The 21,208-nt window shown below is 38.0% G+C and overlaps 2 protein-coding genes across 8 annotated transcripts; one reads left to right on the top strand and one right to left on the bottom strand.

Moving 5' to 3' along the window:
• Nucleotides 1-782: 782 nt before the first annotated feature.
• Nucleotides 783-13,377, bottom strand: znf143b (zinc finger protein 143b). Of its 5 annotated transcripts, none has more exons than XM_044356710.1 (15): nt 13,291-13,377; nt 10,943-11,058; nt 9,567-9,755; nt 9,273-9,353; nt 8,321-8,517; nt 7,620-7,688; nt 7,415-7,531; nt 7,182-7,257; nt 6,655-6,780; nt 5,250-5,429; nt 4,909-5,136; nt 4,517-4,665; nt 3,350-3,502; nt 2,296-2,424; nt 783-1,142 (listed from the first exon to the last, which is right to left on the bottom strand). In XM_044356710.1, the coding sequence occupies exons 2-15, from the start codon at nt 11,046-11,048 to the stop codon at nt 1,059-1,061; spliced, it is 1,884 nt and encodes a 627-aa protein (XP_044212645.1). In that variant the 5' UTR covers nt 11,049-11,058; nt 13,291-13,377; the 3' UTR covers nt 783-1,058. The 5 variants fall into 5 exon arrangements, with proteins under 5 accessions (XP_044212645.1, XP_044212647.1, XP_044212646.1 ...); XM_044356712.1 differs by having other exon boundaries at nt 10,943-11,055; nt 13,291-13,375; XM_044356711.1 differs by lacking the exon at nt 13,291-13,377 and adding an exon at nt 12,011-12,358.
• Nucleotides 13,378-13,615: 238 nt separating this feature from the next.
• On the top strand, nt 13,616-20,282 carry LOC122985799 (nuclear receptor-interacting protein 3-like). 3 transcript variants are annotated; one of them, XM_044356717.1, is made up of 8 exons: nt 13,616-13,701; nt 15,991-16,299; nt 16,942-17,118; nt 17,643-17,725; nt 17,879-18,018; nt 18,157-18,209; nt 18,965-19,053; nt 19,573-20,282. In XM_044356717.1, exons 2-8 carry the CDS (start codon nt 16,132-16,134, stop codon nt 19,595-19,597), a joined length of 735 nt encoding a protein of 244 aa, XP_044212652.1. In that variant the 5' UTR covers nt 13,616-13,701; nt 15,991-16,131; the 3' UTR covers nt 19,598-20,282. The 3 variants fall into 3 exon arrangements, with proteins under 3 accessions (XP_044212652.1, XP_044212650.1, XP_044212651.1); XM_044356715.1 differs by having other exon boundaries at nt 19,570-20,282; XM_044356716.1 differs by lacking the exon at nt 13,616-13,701 and having other exon boundaries at nt 14,274-16,299; nt 19,570-20,282.
• The last annotated feature ends 926 nt before the right edge of the window (nt 20,283-21,208 follow it).

Here is a 21,208-nt window from a genome sequence, read left to right as displayed (position 1 = left end):
TTTCGTCTTACTGTATTATTCAATTTTTTTACTTATCCATCAAAATAATTGTAGTTTTGTAGCTAGTTGATATCGAGTATATTTAACCACTTTACATATTGTTGACTTTAATCCATAGCTGCCATTATATTTTATGAAATTACATGTAAAATATTTGTTTGTAGTAACTATAAGTGCAAAATAAATGTGGAATACAATATTTGCCTCAGAAATGTAGTGGACTGGAAGCATAAAGTAGCAAAAAAGGAGAAATTACTCAAGTAAAGCACCTCAAAATTGTACTGAAGTACAGTAGTTTAGTGGATATTCTTAATCAGTTTCAACCACTGCCTAAAAATGGTGGTAAAAACATACACACACTTTCCCATTCATTCATAGTAGAAAATTATCGAACTAAATCAATAAATTGCTTCACATGCACTCATCAATGTGCATGTGCCTTGTAGTCTAGTCTCTTATCAATTATTGATAAGGCAGACAGCTGATAACACATCAAAAGCACACCTATACCGATGACATCAACATCTGTAAAGGTGTTGTTCATATTCATTTGTTAGTGCTTAACTTGTGTAGTATACTTATTTTTTGTCTTGAGTTATACACATTTTGCAAAATACTTATAGTAGTATTCATCAATTAATACTATTAATTAATATTTACACATTACTTATATTTTACATTTTCCTATTGTAATCTTTACTATGTGCTGCTGCAGCTGAACAACAGTAAAGGTGAATAAAGATTAACAGGGACTCAGGTGTTCAAAATCAAATACAGCAAGATAATCACACAATCATTGTTTTTTATTAGAAATAGCATTAGCTGTACATTGCACTGTGCATCATAAACATTAGAAAGCATTTTTTCCCTCCTCCCATCTGTTTGGTCGAGGGACAAAATAGCATGGCGGAACTCCAGTTATCAAAATCCTATGTACAGATAAAAGCTAAGTTCTTTTGTGGAAAAAGAAAGCCTTGGAGGAAGACTCGTGATTTCTCTTGTAGATATAGTCCAATTTAGATGGTTTTGAACCTAAATCATAGTCCATAATGTGTCCATCAATCATCCAGGCCGGGTGACTCCCCTTGCTGTATTCTTGATGCTATTCTGATGGCTTCCTCCAGCGAAGGCTGATCACTGAGCTGCAGAGGAAAGAGAGAATAATACAAACATTGACTGACATACTGTTAACCGCTGTTAATCGATCACTACTACTGATTAAATCTATGTACTCTGCCCCCCCTTTAAAAAAGACAATACCACCTCTGACTGCTTTACAGGCTGCTGAATTTCATTGCTGACTGTCACACGGTGGGAATAGGTGGTAAAAGAGTGTTTGTGTTGTAATTACCACGATAGAGAGAGCAGAGGGGGGTAAATAGAAACAGTGTTTTTCAGGATAAATAAAGGTTGGTCATCAGACCTCCCTTTGATGTGACTGTGGCACCCCTCAGGGGTTTTAGGCCTGAATAGTTAATATAATACTTACATTTTATATAACAGTATAATATATAGTTACAACATGAATTTGTGTAAATAAAACTAATTATCTTTCTACAGTGTTTTGAATTTATTTGAATAAGAGACAACAAAAGTTTGGCAATATATAATCTCTATTAATTGATGGAAAATTCCACAAATTTCCTTCTGGTCTTAGTGATAAGCTTTTGTTCTGGTGTCAAGGCAAAAAAAAAAACACACACACACTTAAAACCACAACTGTAAATTATTATTACAGTGTCGGTTTCCGTTTTTGCAGGAAAAAAGGGTGGTGATCATTGTAAATTTGGATTACATGTAAACTCACACATCCTGTGGTTTTAAGTTTCGGTTTAGTTTGATCCCTAATGAAATGCACCAGCAGGAGGGCAGCAACACATCGACATCCCCTTAGCTGAACCCCACCTTCACATGACTTACAGCAAAGCATTTAAACAAATAGCTAAACAGGGTGGGATCTGGGGAGGGGTTATGTGTGTTGGGGGGTGGGGGGGGGGGGGGGGGTGGGGGGACTAACTTAAGTGCCCTTACAGTCCTGACTGAAACTCCTGCCAGTATCATGAAAACAAAGCAAAAACAAAAAGGGATCAAGCAGATTCTGTCCAGTCTATAAGTGATATTTCTGAATTTAAGGCCTCTTCTGTTTGACTTGCATTCCCATTTTCACAAATGTCACATTTTCTGCATTTAAAAAAAACAACACGGAGTCTTCTGCTTCATGATGTGAACAGAACAAATTCACAGATTGTAACTCACCCACCAGTCTATTCACTCCCATGGTGTCGGTCTACCAACCTGCACAGCAATGTGAGTGCCATTGGAGGTGGCCAATAACGTGACAGGATGAATGTCATCCTGTTCTTGGTTGTAGCCTGCCTCCTCCACAGTTTGGAACGAGGCCATGTCGGGTGCCATGATGGCCACCTGAGGGAGACAGAAACATCGTAGTCAAGTCACAGGTGTGGTGTTTGGTCACAAATCGATTAGTTAACAACATCTGGTGCAAAATCAAGAAGGTCCAGCAGAGAATTGGAAGTGCATTAATGGACACACACCTGAATACAATACACACTGTGGTGTAGCTGTTTGACTGGTTTGTAACACTTTGTCTCAGTCATCTTAGTTAATTAAGGTAATTATTAAAGGGGACATAAAAAGCTTTTTGTGATTTTCCATCATTCATATACTGTTATAATGTTGGATGTCTGTGTTAAATATAGTCATAGTTCCAAAATTTGAAGTGAATCTACGTTAAAGTCAGCCTGCTCTGAACCCTCCGTTTGCAAAGTTACCTCTACTTCCCCATCGAACTGATGTCAGATTGTTCGCTGCATGCCCAAAAACAGCTGTCTGCTCCGTAGCCTTTGTTGCTAAGGTTGTTTGCACTGTCCACTGGCATGTTTTGGATTGGATGTATTGGGAAGTTTCCATTTTGAGTAAAGAGCGGAAAAAACGGGCAAAATCTGACTACTGCTGCTTTTTCCACTTTTCCTCACCCAGTTTTATCCTGCTGGTCCAGGGATTGAACCAATGACCTTACGGCCACAAGCTTGAGCTAAAACTGCCTGTTTCAGACAGAGGCTGAACTGAGGGGCTTCATAAAGAGCCAATGTAACATAAATAAGGAGTTTAATGAACTGTAAATCATCCAAAGATATTCCAGTAAAGCTCCAGAATGAAAATATAGACCTGGGAATTTGCGTGTTCTGTCCTCTTTAACTGTAAACCTTCATCATAGCCAACAGATGGTGAGTTACATCACTTACAGAGTCCTTTATACAAAATAAAAATCACAACAACAGTCTAACAATATTTCTCTAGTCTATAGAGAACTTGGACAATTATTTACCTGTTCATCTGAGCCGTCTGTTGTTACCATGGTAACTGAGTGAGCACCTTGCGTTGCTAGTTCGTGGGCTGGGATGGTTATGGTTGTGCCTTCTTGGGTTACCATGGTGATTGTGCCACCCATAGCTTGTAAGTCTGCTTCAGAGATACTGACCTGATGTGAGACACAACACAGAGTGAAGAAGATTTAGTTTTAACTAACACGACGCTTGTTTATTGTTAACTATCCTGACCGCAGACAAACACAAGTAGAAATGCCTCCAGGACAGTAGTCAGCCAATCAGATGTTTGTTTGATCCAGAGCTGCTGTTTAACTGGGATGTGATTTGCTGATTGCCAAGAAAAACATGAAATGTGACCAGGAGGGAGAAACGTTTTGAGAAAAGGTAAAGATCACATTCTGCAGTGCAATAAAATAGATATTGAAATGTTGCATTTAAAAATTTCAAACCCTGTGGACTCTCTGACCTTTAGTCACGTTGTGGAGCTGTTATTTTGTGAATGAGTCACTGTTTTGTTTGTCTTGTGCACACGCTGCAGGATGCACGTGAACGCAGGTGATGTCACACATGTGTTGTGAGATTTGTAATGATGTGTGCATCCAATTAATGTCAGGGTTGTAAATGGTCAAAGTTCAGATTTTTTTTTTTATACAATTATTTACAACTCGCCGATGACGTTCAGGATTGTCCACAGAGGTATAAACATAAAATTAGCAACACCTGAAAACTGATCAACCTCGACTTCCTACAACTCTCAATTAACCCAAAACAAGGAAGCGTGTAAACATAAATAACACAAGCATATAATGCACATACAACTGTAAATGGCTCCTATACAAATGGCTTTACACTGTTCAAATGATCTCTAGGTGGCTCTAATGCCCCAAGAAACGCAGCCAAGCGCCAGCAAAGACAAGGAAGAAGACTGTGAGCTAGTAAACATGGATGTAAACAAGGCAGAATACTTTTAAACAAAATTATCTTTGCAAATGTTTAATGATGAGCGGCATTCGACATGTTTGTTAGACCTCAAGGATACATACAAACAATCCATTTTGGGTGAGTAACACTCAATGTAAACATAATTTTGATTGCTTACACCTTGTTTTTTAGTTTCTGGACTCTACTCCATATTCACAGTTTATCTCATCACTGCGTTTCATTACCTGCTGTTGTGTTCCATCCTCCTGTGTTACCAAGGCAACATGCTGCTGACCAACCATGTCTGAGCTCTCCACGGGAACCTGCTCCGAGCCAGAGTCATCCGCCTCGACCACCGCTGTTGTGTAGCTCACACTGGGGTCATCAATGGCATCTGCATTAAGAACAGAAGACTTTAACTTGACAATTATCCAGTATATAATTTCACATTTTATTTACTTTCCTTTAACCTTTTTTATCCAGCACTCGGTGTTATAACCTACTAATTTTCACTGCACTGCACTTAATTACATCTTAGTTTCTTTGTGGTATCCAATTTCCTGTTGTTGTGACTGTTACAGTATCTATCTCGTAAATCTTTATCAAAAACTCTTTCTATAACTTAATTTACACTGACCTGTCGGGGGTTCAAAGTAGGCCTCCTGCTCCTCCTCGATGGGCTCTGTGTCGTTGTGTGCTGTGCGTTTGTGCATGGCGAGCGTGGAGATCTGCTTGTAGGTTTTCCCACAATGGTTGCAGTTGTAAGGTTTACACGGTGTATGAACCACATGGTGTTTGTAAAGGCTGGAGTATTCTGTGAAGCGCTTTTCACAGCCAGGCACGGTGCACACATATGGTTTTTCACCTGGAGGAAGTAGGCAAAGAATAGTCAGACAATGCAAATTAGTCACTAAACTATGGCTTCCTGACTCATGAGGAGACATAATAAAAAGCCAGGTGTAATGTAAAAGGGCTCACCGGTGTGAATCCTCATATGGTTCTTGTAGTTAGTGGCACTGGCAAAGGACCGTCCACAGCTGGGCTCAGAGCAGTAGTAGGGCCTCTCTCCGGTGTGTGTCCGGATGTGAACTTTGCGGATGTTGGAGGTGGTAAACGACCTGCCGCAGCCTTCGACTGGGCATTTGAAAGGCTTCTCTCCTGCGACACAAGACAAAGAGGAGAAAAGTCAGGGTTTAAACATCCATTATATGATTTTTTTATGCCACTTGGGGGCAGCAGAATCAAGTTGTGAACATAATACTAACATATCATCACCTTTTAATATTGATATGTTGCACCCGTTAGCAGTTTCGTATTTACACATCCAGCAGTTAGGGTGCAACATTATCATTCACTCTTCTTTAGCTGTTTTTGTTCTCTACCAACCCCAGAGGGAAATATCTGGCTCTTTAGCTGCTAAAAGCTCCGCTATGTTCACCGGCTAGTCGCTAACTGTGTCTGTTTGCCATTTGGTGCTGAGCAGGTAGTGTACAGAGGATTTTTAGAGATTTTTCTCTGAAATCAGCTGCCTGCTGCGTCTGAAAACAATGCTATAAAAAGTGATGAGAGTGAACCAAACTAGTAAAGTTGCAGCCGGACAGCTAAACGATGAGCTGAAACTTGCTACAATGCTTCGTAAAGCTGAAGGGAGCTGCAGAGTTGAGAGAGAATTCTTTGTAGTTTAATCACTACGAGCCACACCTTGTTACACATTGTCATTTGACTGATTGTTATTATAATACATATTGATTATCACTGCTTTAATGTCATGGTTCAAATTGCCACAATATTCCAAAACTTCTTGTATGGACCTGATGAGAACAAAAAAAATGGAATACACAAAAAAAGTTTTATGAGGAAGTAGAAAACAAGATTGTGTGAAATACTACTCTATTCTATTATGCAATAATGCTCTATGAAATACAAGTGATTAAAACTACAAAAATCATGCGTTTCAAAAATGAGCAGCAGCATCTTAGTGTCATATTTCTCATGTTGACCACATGCCTGAAAAACTCCTCCGGTGCTTTGGTGGCTCTCTGGAAATATTTAGCTCTCCAACATCCAACCAACAAAACCTTGCAATTTGTTCAGCCAATCCTGGCACTGCACCACAATCTGTGTTGTTTCAAAAATCGGCGGGGCATGACGCTGGGCTTTGACCGAAATAACATAAGTTCAGCTGCACATTCTCAGTAACTCCTTTATTAAACAAAAGGCCTTGAGGCCAACTAGCAGTCACGATTTCAGCTCCCTGCAGCAGCAGCAGCAGGAAACTGCAGTTAAACCCTGCTCCAGACCTATGACACATTATGAGACATTTAAACCTTATGATGCAATATAATTATGACTGGTCAGTGAGTTTCTGGGTGTGGCTGCGTACCTGTATGAGTCCGCGTGTGCTTTTGAAGATCTCCAGAGGTTTTAAAGGACTTGCAGCAGTTCAACTCCTGACATCTATATGGCTTCTCCCCAGTGTGTGTGCGTGAGTGACTCTTCAGTCCGTACCCTTAAATAGCCAGAAAAACATTCGCATTCAGCTAAGCCTTTATACCTAATTAACACATCCACATCAATGCTCAAACACTTGTTAGCCACATGAGAACATCTCAGCCTGATTTTATGTTGATTTAAAAATGATAATTAGTCTAGAAAGCCACAATGGTAATTCAGTACAATCAGTGTATTACAGCAAACAACAAAGAATAGCAAACAAATCTGAGAAAATGTTGAGATTTTTTCAAGAATATAGAGGTGAATGTACTCTGAATAATGTAATCTGGCAAAAAAAAAAAAAAAAAAAATCTAACATGCTATTATGTCTAAATTCTTTTTTAATGTAGTAAATGGCTTTAAAATGAATGAGCAAGCTCTGTGTGAAAAGTTAAACACTCCACAGTAGTTTATTACCTGTTGCAAACTTCTTCCCACAGCCCGGATAGTCACAGACGTACGGTTTGTCTCCGGTGTGGGAGCGCTCGTGTACCTGCGGGAACACAAACAGCTTTTTCAGGCTGAACAAGTAAACAAGTAGCTGACAACATCATAAGAATGTGTTGTAAAGTAAATATCTGCCCACACCGGAGTAAGAACAAGCACACACACGCGACCACGTTTCCATACACACAACCACCCACACTGACCTTGAGATGGTGGGCAGTGGTGTAGAGCTTTCCGCAGCCGTCATATTCACAGCGGAAAGACTTCTCTCCTACATTTGAGACCCTTCCTGGTCTGTTGTCTTGACCCTGCAAGACAATCTGAAAGACAAGGAACATGAGTGAGACTCTTAATGTTATACCTGAGCTAAGGATTAAAAAGTCAGGGGTGGGAAAAAGGATACTCTACCCGCATGTGGACGCCATTGTCTGCTTCCACTCTGCCGAAGGACCCCAAGGGGTTCTCGATATTCTCCACCTGACAGGAAGGAGAATGGACACTTCCTTTTATAGACTGCTGGTGTTACGAACATTCACAACCGAGGTAAATATAAGGAAATATTCACACACGGGTATGTCATCTACATCTAAAGAAATGTTTCATGGAATAAACAATGAGGTGAACATTTCACAAGTAAGTCTTTACAGTAGATAAATGTCATCTCAGTCTAAAAACAAGCACACTGTGGATGGAAGATGTTAAAAGGATATATGTATATATATATATATATATATATATATATATATATATATATACACATATATATACATATACATATATATACACACACACACACACACACATATACATACATATATATATATATATATATATATATATATATATATATATATATATATATATATATATATATATACACACACATATATATATACACACACATATATATATATATATATATATATATATATAAATAAAGTACAAAAAGTATATAAAAGTAAAGTATATAAAGTACAAAAAGCACAAAAAAGTTCCAGTATGATTTTAGGATGTGCAGTAAAGCATCAATATATTACTCCAAGACAAAGGGAAAAAATAATAAAAATTGAACACAAGTATGTTTATCAAGATGATATAAGGACCTTTACCTTGGTGGTGTATTGTTCCAGTACACTGATGGTCTCGGGGTCGATGGCTGTGGCCTCGGTCTGCAGGTCTGCGATGGTTCCATCAGCCTGGATGGCCAGGATGGTGTTGGACTGGGGCATATGAACCGTGTGCTGGATGTAGGCGGTGCTGCCGTCCTCCAGCTGCACCTCTTGCAGGCCGCTCTGGTCGTAAGCATCTGAACAAACATAAAAAGAAGGATATAGAGAGAGAAATCGAATGGGGAAACTGGGCTCGGCTCCAGTATGAAACCTTAGATGGTTGTTTACGCAGGGAAGATGGAGGATTTTCTGAATGGCCGTAGTCAAAATAACTGTTTCTTTGTATAAAATCACTCAGTTATAGGACAGAAGTTGCTAAAACATAAGAGGCTTGGAAATGGTATGAGCTAAGACTGTTAGTAAATAGTTATTAGTAATATAAATTCCTCTGTTCATTTGTTGTAGCCATGAATAAACAGCCAAACATACAGTTAGTTACTTATCCTACACTGACAGAAACAGATCTGAGCTGAATGCAGCCACAAGAACATTGTATGTTGAATTTAAAGTGAATAACATGATCATAAACACACCGAATGTCCACAAACTGACTCGGTAGCTAACATTTGATTCAAAGTAACATTACTGCAACACCACTTTTCTAGAGGTTGACCAATAGCATTACAGAAACGGAGCAGACAAGGATGGTCGAGGTAAAGTAGGAACACTAAACTGTTCAATTAAAACTCTTCATCACTAATAACTTCTCTGACTGATTAGAAATAAGACTGTTAGCATCTTTATTAGTTAAATCCTTTACATTGGCATATTTTAAAACATAAAATTACAGAAATAAGACACTTTGGAGTTCATGAAAGTGAAGAAAGAGGTGAAAAGAAACTTAAAAGTCTCAAGAAAAGTAAGCGAGAGATGTTAAACTTTTTTTTTTTACCTTTGGGTGTGTGGATGTAGGCTGTTGTCCCGTCTTCTAGCTGCACTGCCTGTCCATCCTCCAGCTGTAAACTGTCCCCTCCTACAACAGAAGAACAGGAACTAGTTATTTTCTGCTTTAGTTTTTATTCAGACATCTCTTTGTATCTTTGGAGTCATGTACAACAGCATTGTGACATATAGATAGAATACAAATGAACGGTTGCTTCCCATCATGCCACAAACTCTTCATATACTTGTGATGCAATGTTCAAATTCTCTCCTTCCCGAGAACCTGCAGGGATTTGTGTTTTACCTGCTTTAGGCATGGACACATGCTGAACGTAGGCCGCCGAGCCGTCCTCCAGCTGGATCACCTGACCGTCCATGATCTGTCCATCTGAAAAGGATGCTTTGGAGTCATGCTGGATGTATGCGGTGGATCCATCCGCAAGAGTAACAGCCTGCAGGCTCACTGTGTCCATGCTCTCCATCTGATCACCATCTGGGGAACGACATATATATATATATATATATATAAGATATGATTTATTGTCAGCTAGTGAGAAGATCGTGTCATGGCTGCACAAGTCAAACTTCAGACTGTAACAGCCCTAAAAGCAACACTTAACTTCGATATCTATTATATTACATACGCTCATGTTTACCAACTGTAACGGCATCATTGCTAGAAAAAAAGAGGACAAAAATCTTTCTTTCTGCGTATGGAGCTATGGCTGCATTCATTATTATTTTCTTGATAAATCAATTATTTCTTTTGAGTATAAAGTTAAAAAAAACCCTGTTATAATTTCCTAAGGCCACATCTTCAAATGTTTTGTATCACAAACAGTCTAAAACTTAGATATTCAGTTTACTATCAAGTATGACAAAGAAAAACATCACATCCTCACATTTGAGAGGTTGCAAATGTCTGACTTTTTTTGCTTAAAAAATGACTGAATTGATTTATCGACTAATCGTTGCAGCTGTAGATAGAGCATTCACTCGCTGTTTAAGAGACAGTTTGAATTCACTTGTATGTTTAAATTTTTCACTTTCTGAATCAGAATCTAAGACCATAACAGACCTCTGAAATTTATATTGGTTTATTTTACTGCCAGATCAGTTTGGGTGTATTTTTACATCATGTCATGAATATACTTCCTCTTTAAAATCACTGCCCTGCTATAATCATGTTATTGTTGTTCATGTAAGGTCAAGAGGAACAATTCCTCTACAAAGCCAGTCAGGCTGCCTAACTATTAACTTCATGAAGAGACTTTTACACACACTTGTTTTTGCTGCTACAAGTACAATAACTGTGTTTCATGCTGACACATGTCAGCCACCACCCTATTCCTTAACCTTCAGGTGCAATTTATTGTATTTAATTATTATCATTATTACTGCAATTACCTTATATTCTTGCTTTATTTGTAGTTGTGTTACATACACTTTTGTAGTTACTATTTATGTACTAACTATTTGTTTATTTTTATTTCCTCATGGTGTATATTGTATAATGCAGATGTTTTTTGTGTTGCAATACTTCAACATCCATGGAATAAGTTAAGTTTGAATTGATTTAACTGAATAATTTAGCAGGATGTACTTCTCAAAGAGTGTCACAGTCTAATATTGACACTAAATCTTATTGTAACGATGACATGTTCAAGTACGGGAGTTTACCTGCCACTGTCACGGCCTCTGTTAGACAAAGAGTGACCGGCTGCCCGTCAGCATCATGAAACTCTGCCATTCCCTGGGAGTCCCGGTTTATCTGGGCCAAGAGCATGCTTTAGCTGCTGGAAATGACAAATGCAGGAAACACACATGAACTTTTTAGCCTTTTTGACACACAGGATACTTTGCTAAACATGACAGCTAGTGGTGTGTTGATGACATACATATCTTACACTTACGAACATACAAATGACTTCAAAAGCAAAAATAAACTCCTGGGTCCCTGTTAACCCTGTTCCTACCACATATACACTTATACACTGTGTATAGCTGTTCTATGCTGAAATACATGGACCCAGAACTTCTGTCTGTCATAATTTAATCAAACACATAAATGAAGGATTTGGTAACAAAGCATCACTTCGAGGTCCTCATCCTATCATTGTGCTTTAGTGGTTTTCTATTAAATTAGCACAAACCAGTTGACGCACAGTAAGCTTAGAGAGTTTGGAGTCCCTGGCCCTAAATAGGAACATGCTGCATTCACGGATATTGATTGATGTAAACAACACTTGTAATAACATGTCCCTACCATTCAGATAAGACTACATTGATACCCAGAGGGGAAATTCATGTTACAGCAGTGCAGGAAACAAACAGATAATATCTAGTAGTAATAAATGCAAACAAAATAAGAAGTCAAGTAGATGGAAGTCAATCGATATACATTATGAACATTACAATACTTAGGCTATATACATGACCTGACTTGTGGATGTAAAAATAAAAAGTTGTGCTATATATGTGCAGAAGGTTCTGGTAGGTGTAGTTGTGGTTATATATGTATATTTATATGATACATAGCTGAAGTAATGAATATAAATAAAATATGCAGTAATGTCATCTACGCAGGCCAGCTATATTTATATGTAACTACAACCTTTGCCGATTTATGCGAGCTGTCGTAAGATGATTTAACTTATCTTAACCAAGTCTACTGTCTGTCTGGCGTTTATTAGTTTGAATAAAGCATTTGGGGTTAGCTAGCAAGGATGTAGCACAACTATGACTTGCTATAATTGTCACTGTAAAGAGCCATTATCTAACAAGTGAAGTGACCGGCTCTGTTGTAGCTGGTCAGCTCGCACACCGACAGCGTGTTTGAATGGTCAGACAGTCTCAGCTGCAGCCGCCGAAACGATGTGTCATAAAGGAGACGACGCTGAAGTTAGCTTCAGATTCGGGTTTAAGGGAAAAGTTAAGGGAAACATAAATAATCATATTTAGCGGCTGAGTCTCGGTTTTTTTTTACCACTTGCCCTACTCAAAAACTGTTAGACATCGTCGCAAAAGCCTCAACGTTGTTTAAACACACTTTCAGATTTGTGAAACCTTTATTGTGCTTAAAAATGAAACAGAAAAAAGGTCGATTTCACTGCTTTTTTCCACATCCAGACCAGATCCAGGCTTGTCACATCTTATTAATAATGTTTATTATTGTAATAACAACAGTAAAAATGATGATTATCTAGTCCAGATTTGACAAGTCCAAGTGATGTAATGTGGCCTGGATGGGTAAAAAGGTGACATCGCCCTTTTTTTCTATTTTCATAAGCAAAACAAAGGTTTCACAAATCTGAAACTGTGTTTTAACGAGTCTCTGGAGTCTCCTTGTTGATCTAGACCAGATGTGACAAATCTATGTATAACTGTCTCTTATCTGGGTGGAGAGAAGAGCAGTGAAATCGTCCTTTTTTCTTATTTCAACAGCAAAATAAATATGTCACAAATCTGAAAGTGGGTTTAAACAGCGTTAAGGCTTTTGCTACGATGTCTAATCACTGTTTCATAAGTGTAAGTCGTTAAAAAAAACGGAGAATCAGCCGCTAAGTATGATTATTTATATTTCCCTTAACTTCGAATCAGAAGCTAACTTCAGTGCCGTGCTGGTTAGCCACCATGCTAGCTGCAATGCTAACTGTCACGACTGTTTTTTAGCGGTTATGAACAAACTATTTGGTAAAGATTATAAGGTTAACAGGAGAATAACTGGTCAAATTTAGTATCTAGAGCCTCGGTTATCTCACTGTAACAGCTGGAAGGATAGCTAGCTATCTCCATTAAGCTTTTCCAGCCGCCTTTCGTAAAACCAGCGACGCAGCTCGGAAACAAGATGAGCTAATTAATGATAACATGAGCGTTTTGACTCCCGGAGTGTCAAGTTTATTTTTTACATGCTAAAATGATATGTTAAGCTCTCCTTGTGAATCCCTGCCGCACAGCCCGACACTCCCTCTCGCAGAGATGGCTGTGGGAATAATGCACACTGGGTAAAAACCAATTTATATACTAACCTCCGAAAAATTTCCAACAATTCCTCCTGTTCGACCACCATGCACCAGTGCAGGAAATGCTCGGCGCCGTCCACACACCGGGAACATGTATGGCAGCAACTCATGTCCCACCCATTTGACAATCCAGACACGGCGATTGGCTAGAACGATCACCAGCCTCACTCTGATTGGTCGAACCATACATCCATCATTTCCATTCAGCTTCACGGGCCCCTAGCAGCCGCCATTCCGCGTCGGGTTGCGTATTGTGTCGGGCTTTTTGTGACTGTAAACGCGCCGCGTCGTCGTGGAAAATAAATATTTGAAGCTTCAACACAAGACGACAGTCAGCTGAGACTGTAAACTCCGAGTCGCGGTGCTGTGTGCCGCAGGATGTGGTTAGATTTGTTCCTCTGCGACATAAACAGCCGCGTGAGTGTGGAGGTTTTTCGGCATCCATGTTGAAAACAAGGTCGTGTGGGTAAAAAGAAGAAAAGGGGGAATGTGGGCAATGCAGTGAAGAGAAGAGAGGCTGTGAGGGACGAAATGTCCTGTCGACATCTGTCTGACCGCACAAGAGAAACACAGAGCATCACATATGAAAAATAAATTAGCCCACAGCACCTTTAAAAGACGATTTCAACTCATGAATAGACACCAAACGTTGTGGTTCAGTAGTCAAGTCACATCAATCACAAACAAAAACAACATAAATACACTCAAGAGGGGATATAAGCAAAGAAATAAACATTGGTGGGAAGTAACTAAATACATTCACTCAAGAACAGTTTTGAGGTACTTGTACTTTACTTGAGATGCTACTTTATACTTCCACTCCACTACGTTTCAGAGGAAAATATCGTGTACCTACATTAATTTAACAGCTTTAGTTACTTTTCAGATGAAGATTTGACACAATGGATAAAATAACAAGCTTTTAAAATACAACACATTGTTAAAGATGAAACAAGTGGTTTCCAACCTTTTTGGCTTTTGACGTCTTACAAAAATCAGTGTGTAGTTGGCGTCACATTTCAGATGTCTATGAGTTGTTAACAGCTCCACCAAATAGTGATTTTTCCCTTCAAACTTGTCACATGGTTTCATTACAATAAATGTTCAAATGATCCAATATTTCACCAAAAATCAAAGATTAGAGACAAAGTCCAAAAACTGAAAACAGATTTGTGTATCAGAACTTGTTTTTTTCTTCTTTCCTCTTTCTTTAATGTGATGTCTGTGTGATGTGTATAATAATGGGGAACAATAGAATAGTTTATAAGAGTGTATTATTCCCAAATATAACTATATTTTTATTCAGCCCTAATTAGCAGTTTTGACTGTGTACACATTTTACACAAACCTTTTATCTCTCTTCATATCTATGTTGTAAAAAATCCCTCTAAATCTTGTTGAATTTCTAGAAATGTACATAAGTTACAGCTCTATTTAACATTCAAAAAACAGGAAACTTCATGTCTATCATATTTGTTTTTCCTGAGGGAGTCACGATTCAATAAAATGACGTATTTTGGTCCCAATGAGCATCATTTTCAGGCAGGTGTTGTCTGGTCAAGAGACACAAAAACAGACAGGAAGAGACAGGATGATACAGGAAGTGTGTGTCTGTAAATTTAAAGCCTTTATTCAACACTTGAACTGACACCCTATCTTACAGTCCAGCAAAGACTGGAGATGAATTATAACATGTTTTTGCTGTATTGCCTTGAGAAGCTTCATTGCTTAGTGCATTTAAAGTCCCCCTCCACCCAAAAAAATGTGTGATGTTTTCTGTCCACTCACTTGGACGTTTGAGCTTCTCTGTGCAGAACGATATTTGTTCAGAGTTTGTTTTCACATTCATCTCACTATAAATCTGAGTTTGAGACGTGTACATACAAGCCTCAGAGGATGAATGTGAAAACACCCCTCTAGTGTCAAACACATACATCATCTGAATGAGAGACAAAAAGCAACATAGCCTATATTTTTAGGTGGAGGGGGTCTTTAAATGTCCTAAACAATTACTTCCTGAGGCAGCACAACAAAAACATGTTATTATTGTCTTTGCTGTACCATATGGTACAGTGTTATATGTTGTCAACCCATCTATAATTTTGTCATCCTGTATTTCAGATCCCTTCTCTGATGCTCTTCCTTTTATTCCCTGTTAAAGGTTTTTGGGGGAGTTATTAGTTCTTATTTGAATCAATCCATAGAGGATGTTGTATTGCTGTACGGACTTTAAAGCCCCCTGAGGCAAATGTATAATATGTGATATTGGGCTATACAAATACATTTGACATTGTCTTTTTGTGTTAATGACATCTTGTATCGGCTAACTGTGTAGCCCATATTCTGCGGCAAGTTTAATTAGAAAGAAAGACAGATAAATTGTGTTTTAGTCACAAAAAATGTCATTATATCCTTTATGGTACTGTGTGCTGCTTATAAAACATTGCAACAGGGATCCTCTGTTAGATCAGTTTATTAAAGTTCTCATATCTGTAAACAGGCACATGTAATATGCTCTGATTTTTTACTTTAAAGCAGCTTTATCAACCCTTTTGTTGCTTTGCACTCCTGTTATTTAAAAGACGGATGATGTCAGCGAGGCTTAACTGAAATATGCATGTGTTTGAATAGACTATGGGTTTTATTGTGAAATACGTAACCAGAAGTCGTACTTTTAACCTGTCTGACTTTACCTTCATGCTTCAGTGATGATGATGATGATGGGGGTGTCTCCTCCTCCCCGCTGAGCTGAACGCATCACAGGGGGACTCCTCATTAAACGCAGTTGAGTAAAGGTACAGAACCGGAGAAACAGGACAGAACATTTCCACCTAGATACCCGCCGACATGTTCACCGGGATGCGGACGGAGGACCGCGGGGACTCCGGGATCCTGGATGCTGCGGCTCTGAGGCAGCAGAGGAGGCTGAAACAGGCGATCCAGTTCCTCCATAAGGACTCTGCTGATCTGCTGCCTCTGGATGGACTGAAGAAGCTCGGGACATCCAAACAGGGGGTGAGCCCCGTATGAGAGGCCTTATAATGCTCACAGTTTAGCCACCTTAGCCAAATTAATATTAAACTAATACAAGTGATGACGATGGGAGAGTAATGTGTTTTGAAGAATTTGGCTATATTGCGGCTTAATGTGGCTATAAGGACAAAATAAATGGTCTAAAATGGATGTTTCAGTTCAAAGTAAAGCATGTTTGCACACGTGACAGATACATGAGAGAAAAGGCTACCTGAGGACTAAAAATAGAAAAAAATAAGCTCCCACACTAATGAATTGGCCATAGTGTTGACAGTATGTGGGAGATATTTTAAAATGCACTGAATTCATATTTAATCACTTTAACAAAATAAACCTTAACACAATGAAAATTAATAAATAAATGAATGTTTTTCAGAGATGATCCCTGACTTTTTATCCTGACATTACTGACTAATTACAGTCTATTGACATCAGAATTTGGTACTTTTTATACTGTTTATAGGTAGAAACACAATATTGTTTATACAACAGTCACCATCAATATGTTGTTTTTTTCATCTACATGTTCACTGAGAATCTCTGAAGATGTCATCATTGTAGATTATAGTTTTGTTTTGTGTTGTAAGCTTTGTTCACATGTTCTAATATTTATTTCTATTGCAGCAGCCGCATCACATCCTACAGAAGCGCCTGCTCGAAGCCAAGTTGACCCGGGGAAGGATAAGCATGTGTGGGGTGACGACACCAAATAACAACGCTGTGCTTTTGACCTGCAGTCATTTAAATTCACATGAGAATGAGGAAGAAGAGGAGGAAGACTTCATCTATGTCCCCTGCCAGGTGACCAACAAGTTATTATTCCAACCAGCTGGTTAAGAAAGCATATATATATAAACAAGACTGGGTAGATTATTTTAAAAATGTACTCCATAACAGCTACTAAAGCAAAAATGACTGAAACAGCAAACATTTCCTTTTTTTTTTTTTTTTTTTTTACATTTTATTTCTTTCATTCAGCAATGAAAATAATGACATTTTATACATTTTTTTAAAAAAACTTTGTGATTGTGTTACACAGTTTTATTTCAGTTTCCAGGTTGTACTATATATTAACTCCTTTTATATATGCTCTTCTATTATATCTGTTCTGATTTTTGGTTTCTTAAACAAGCAGCTTCCCTTGAGGTTGTAATGATTTACTCTGGTAGAAAACATGTCTTGTATATTTAGAATAATTCTTCAAATATAGAAAATATTCCTCAACACTTTTTTGTTTCTGTTTCTGTCGTGTTTCTTTCCATCTGGCACCTTGTTGTCTCCACCACACATCCACTTAAACCTCGACCTTATCTGTGTGTTTACAGTGTTTAGGACACGAGGTGAATGTGCTGATTGACACTGGCTGCAAACTGAACCTGATGTCCTCTCAGACTGCGGAGAGATTAGGGTGAGATGATTCAGAGCACACATGCTCATTATGTGTCCATTCGACTGACACCGGGTCAGTTTCAATGTTCAGTTTGCAATGAATGCACACGTTTCGGAAGAGAAGAGAAGCTTCTTCTTCCTTCACTGTGTTTTTTTTTTGTTTTTCTCAAAGTTTGAAAGATTTGATTGAGGAGAACAAACAGGAGATGGACGGCTTTCCATTTCAACGGAAACTCCACATTGACGGTTATATCGAGGAACTGAGTCTAAACATCGGACAGCTCAGGATAATGTGTTCCTTTGCTGTAGTAGGTAAGGACGAAGAGTAACGTTAAAGCCGAGATTAAAGATTACAACTAATTTTGTGACTGTTGTCAGGGATTTCAAGAAGATTTGAAGTATTTTGAAATAAAATGAATGTCCAACAATATTACATTGATTTATTTGCAGATTGTAACAAGCCACTGATGTCTCTGGGCAACAAGACATTAAAGTCACTCAAGGTAATTTTACTTCCTCTCCATTACTGCTGGCTAAATCTCAAACACAAGGATCATCAAGAGCATAGATACATAAAAAATGGAAGATATATGGCTAAAAATCCAAATCAGGTCTCCACTAGGCAATAATGCTCATTACATATCAGAAAATACAAGTGGTGGATAGACTGTGACTAGTAAGAGAAAAACCGTGAGTTTGGACTCAGAAAAGGGACCACGTAGCCTAAATCAAAATTGTTTATTCTGCATTTTAGGAGGTCAGACTAAGGTCAGAGGTCAGACCAAGCTTGTAAGGCAAGGCAAGTTTATTTGTATAGCACATTTAACACATAAGGGCAATTCAAGGCGCTTTATATGTTGCATTTCAACATAAAAAAGCAAAACAGAATAAAACATTGAAATGCAAATTTAAAGGAATAGAAACCCTTGTAAAAGAAGTTACGGAGAGGCAGAAGTCTCACTTCTACTTTCTCAGGCTTAGCTTAACTTTCCTAAGAGCCTAATGTCGATATTAACAGACTAAAATGTTGGACAAGTCAAATAAAGATTCATCCTCTGGGAACCATAAATGTCTGTAACAAATTTCATGGCATCAGTCCAGTAGTTGTTGAGACATTTCAGTTTGTGTTGGACCAAAAGGACCAATGATTACCTGAAAAAAAAAATACATATACACTGGACAGATGTTAAAGTAAAAGTCCTTTAAAGTTAAACTTGTGGCAGGTTTGTCTGATGTGTCTTATGTTGTTCTGTTTCAGTGTGTAATTGACACTGAAAAGCAGATGTTGGTGTTTGGGAGAGCCATGAGAGAGCAAGTTCAGTTTGCCAAAAAGCCATTCAATGAAAGGTAAGAGAATGTTTTTAGTGATACCCTCCTTTACGTTCACACAGTTCCTCACAGTCAAGTTTGATTTAGAATAATTCTTAACCAGTGGAACAAAATGCACTTTATAGAAACTCAGGGAGCATATTGTTGCGCAAACAGTTACATTGTGCAAATTTTAATTGTGTGGTCAAATTCACTTTGTGCTTAGAATGCATGTTTTGGGGAAGTTGCGTGTTTTAGACAGTTGGAGGATGTTATGCATCACTGGGCGTGAACTTATTGTTGTGAACAGTTTGAATGCAGACTGGTTTCTTGGGGGTTGTTGAAAGACATTCTGGAAAATTGAAGCAAAGGTAGAATTTCTTCACAAAATATTTCTTTAAAAATTGTATCTTAAATTTGTTAATGCTCAACAAGATGACTTTATTTTAATCAGTATGTGCAACATTATTGGACAGTTGATATCTATGAAGTTCATGTTCTACAAATCAATCTAATCAAATCCTTTCTGTTTCTTCTTCTCTCCTTTTTGCACAGCAGTTTCTCTAACTACAGAAACCTGTAATACTGACTTCCCTGCTGCCAACACACACAGTGACCAGAAGCAATAGAATTATTTCCTCATACAACTAGATGCCTCATTAGAGAAGTTCATATTTCTCATTTCATAAACTCTCTCACACTCTGTTTGTTTGTTTGCTGCAGGCATCGGCAGCGGCGGACACAAACAGTTCCTCATGTCATGTAGCACTGGCAATGATTTCTCGTAGCTTAGCATATGATCATATATGATCTGTCACTACAGTAGTATGTGTTGTGCAGCTAGTAAACACATTATTGACAGAACATGTAGTTGCTGTAGATTTTAAGATTCTTGTAGAATTGTGATTTATAGCTCTCGTACTCTACAAATTAGTATTGTTCTGCCAGACAAAGTATTACTACATTTATAACTGGGGATCGGTCTTGCAGATAAAAAGGTTGCATGATTTTTATTTCATGTGAAATGTAGTTTATAAGCCTAGCGCATACAGTAGCTATCATATATATATATATATATATATGTATATATATACTGTTGAGCTATTGTATTTTATAATGTTGTAATGTATTTTCTAGTCCGAAACATGTGTTTGCATTGAGGTCACTGCCTTTTAATGTTTACAAAGAGAAAGTGACACTTGTGATATGTTTTATCACTTGACTGTAGCAAAGTGCAGCACTGAATATTAAATAAAATCTCAAATGATGTGAGTCTTTCTGTGTTTTTTTTGGGGGGGGGGGGGGGGGGGGGTTGTCAGAGGAAATCTTACATAATGAGACAAGTGCCTGTGCTATTTTGAGCATCATTTATGAAACTGGGCCAGCGAAAGGTTGACATAATTAAATCTGCTAATAAGAATTAACACAGAAGAGAGAAAGCAGGAAGAGGTTTGACATGAACAAAAAAAAAAAAAAAAAAACACCAGCAGGGATGTGTGTCATTTGTCATCATAGCAACCAGAAAGTGACAATAGTGTTTAGTAACGGCCAGCTGATTGGCAGGTGAGCAGCCCCTCCAGTGGCCATGAAGAAGACTGCCACAGTCCTTCAGAGTTCTCCATGGAAACCAACATCAACAGTGAGGTGAACTTGTCGTCTGCAGCTGACTGTGAGAAACACTTAAACTTGTAGGTAATGTACTGACCTCGTCTTTACTGCTTATCACTGTGTTTCAGATCAGAGAACAAGAATTAAAAAAAGGAGTCGTGTATTTAGCTGCTTCCTTTATTGTTTGTGTTGTTTCTAGTGACAGAAACAGAAACATAATAGTTGTGCTATTGTCTGTTTAAGGAGGACGAAATGTTTTATTTAGAGGATACATATTTTAAGTCGTCCTGGGGGATGAACTCTAAGAGAAAGAAAAGTGTTTGAATAATTTGAAAACTTCACAAAGGCAGTTAAATGTTTTATTAAACATTAATATATTATTAAACCACTTTATGAAAAACAATTTTAAGGAAGCAACAGAATAAAACAAAAACATGAACTTTAGATTACATATGACCATTTTTATTAAAATTACTTAAATGGTTAACTTACAGTATTTCTTATGAACTTTTGAGCATCTTCTACATTGTTTTTGGTCTTGTCCCATAGTAACTCAGTGGAAATTAGTTCAGTTTCAAAATATAAA

The sequence above is a fragment of the Thunnus albacares genome, chromosome 7 (genome assembly GCF_914725855.1).
Source record: "Thunnus albacares chromosome 7, fThuAlb1.1, whole genome shotgun sequence".
In the NCBI taxonomy this organism is placed as follows: Eukaryota; Metazoa; Chordata; class Actinopteri; order Scombriformes; family Scombridae; genus Thunnus; species Thunnus albacares.
This window is presented reverse-complemented; position numbering and strand designations above follow the sequence as displayed.

Bases quoted from the DNA above. Each gene is read 5' to 3' on its own strand.
- LOC122985799 (XM_044356715.1), top strand. From the start codon at position 16,132: ATGTTCACCGGGATGCGGACGGAGGACCGCGGGGACTCCGGGATCCTG. The intron at 17,119-17,642 runs GTGACCAACAAG...GTGTGTTTACAG, and splicing joins TCATCTATGTCCCCTGCCAG to TGTTTAGGACACGAGGTGAA. The intron at 19,054-19,569 runs GTAAGAGAATGT...CTTTTTGCACAG, and splicing joins AAAAAGCCATTCAATGAAAG to CAGTTTCTCTAACTACAGAA.
- znf143b (XM_044356710.1), bottom strand. From the start codon at position 11,048: ATGCTCTTGGCCCAGATAAACCGGGACTCCCAGGGAATGGCAGAGTTT. The intron at 5,430-6,654 runs GTACGCAGCCAC...CTTGTGTCGCAG, and splicing joins GCACACGCGGACTCATACAG to GAGAGAAGCCTTTCAAATGC. The intron at 1,143-2,295 runs GTTGGTAGACCG...TTTCCTCTGCAG, and splicing joins GCACTCACATTGCTGTGCAG to CTCAGTGATCAGCCTTCGCT.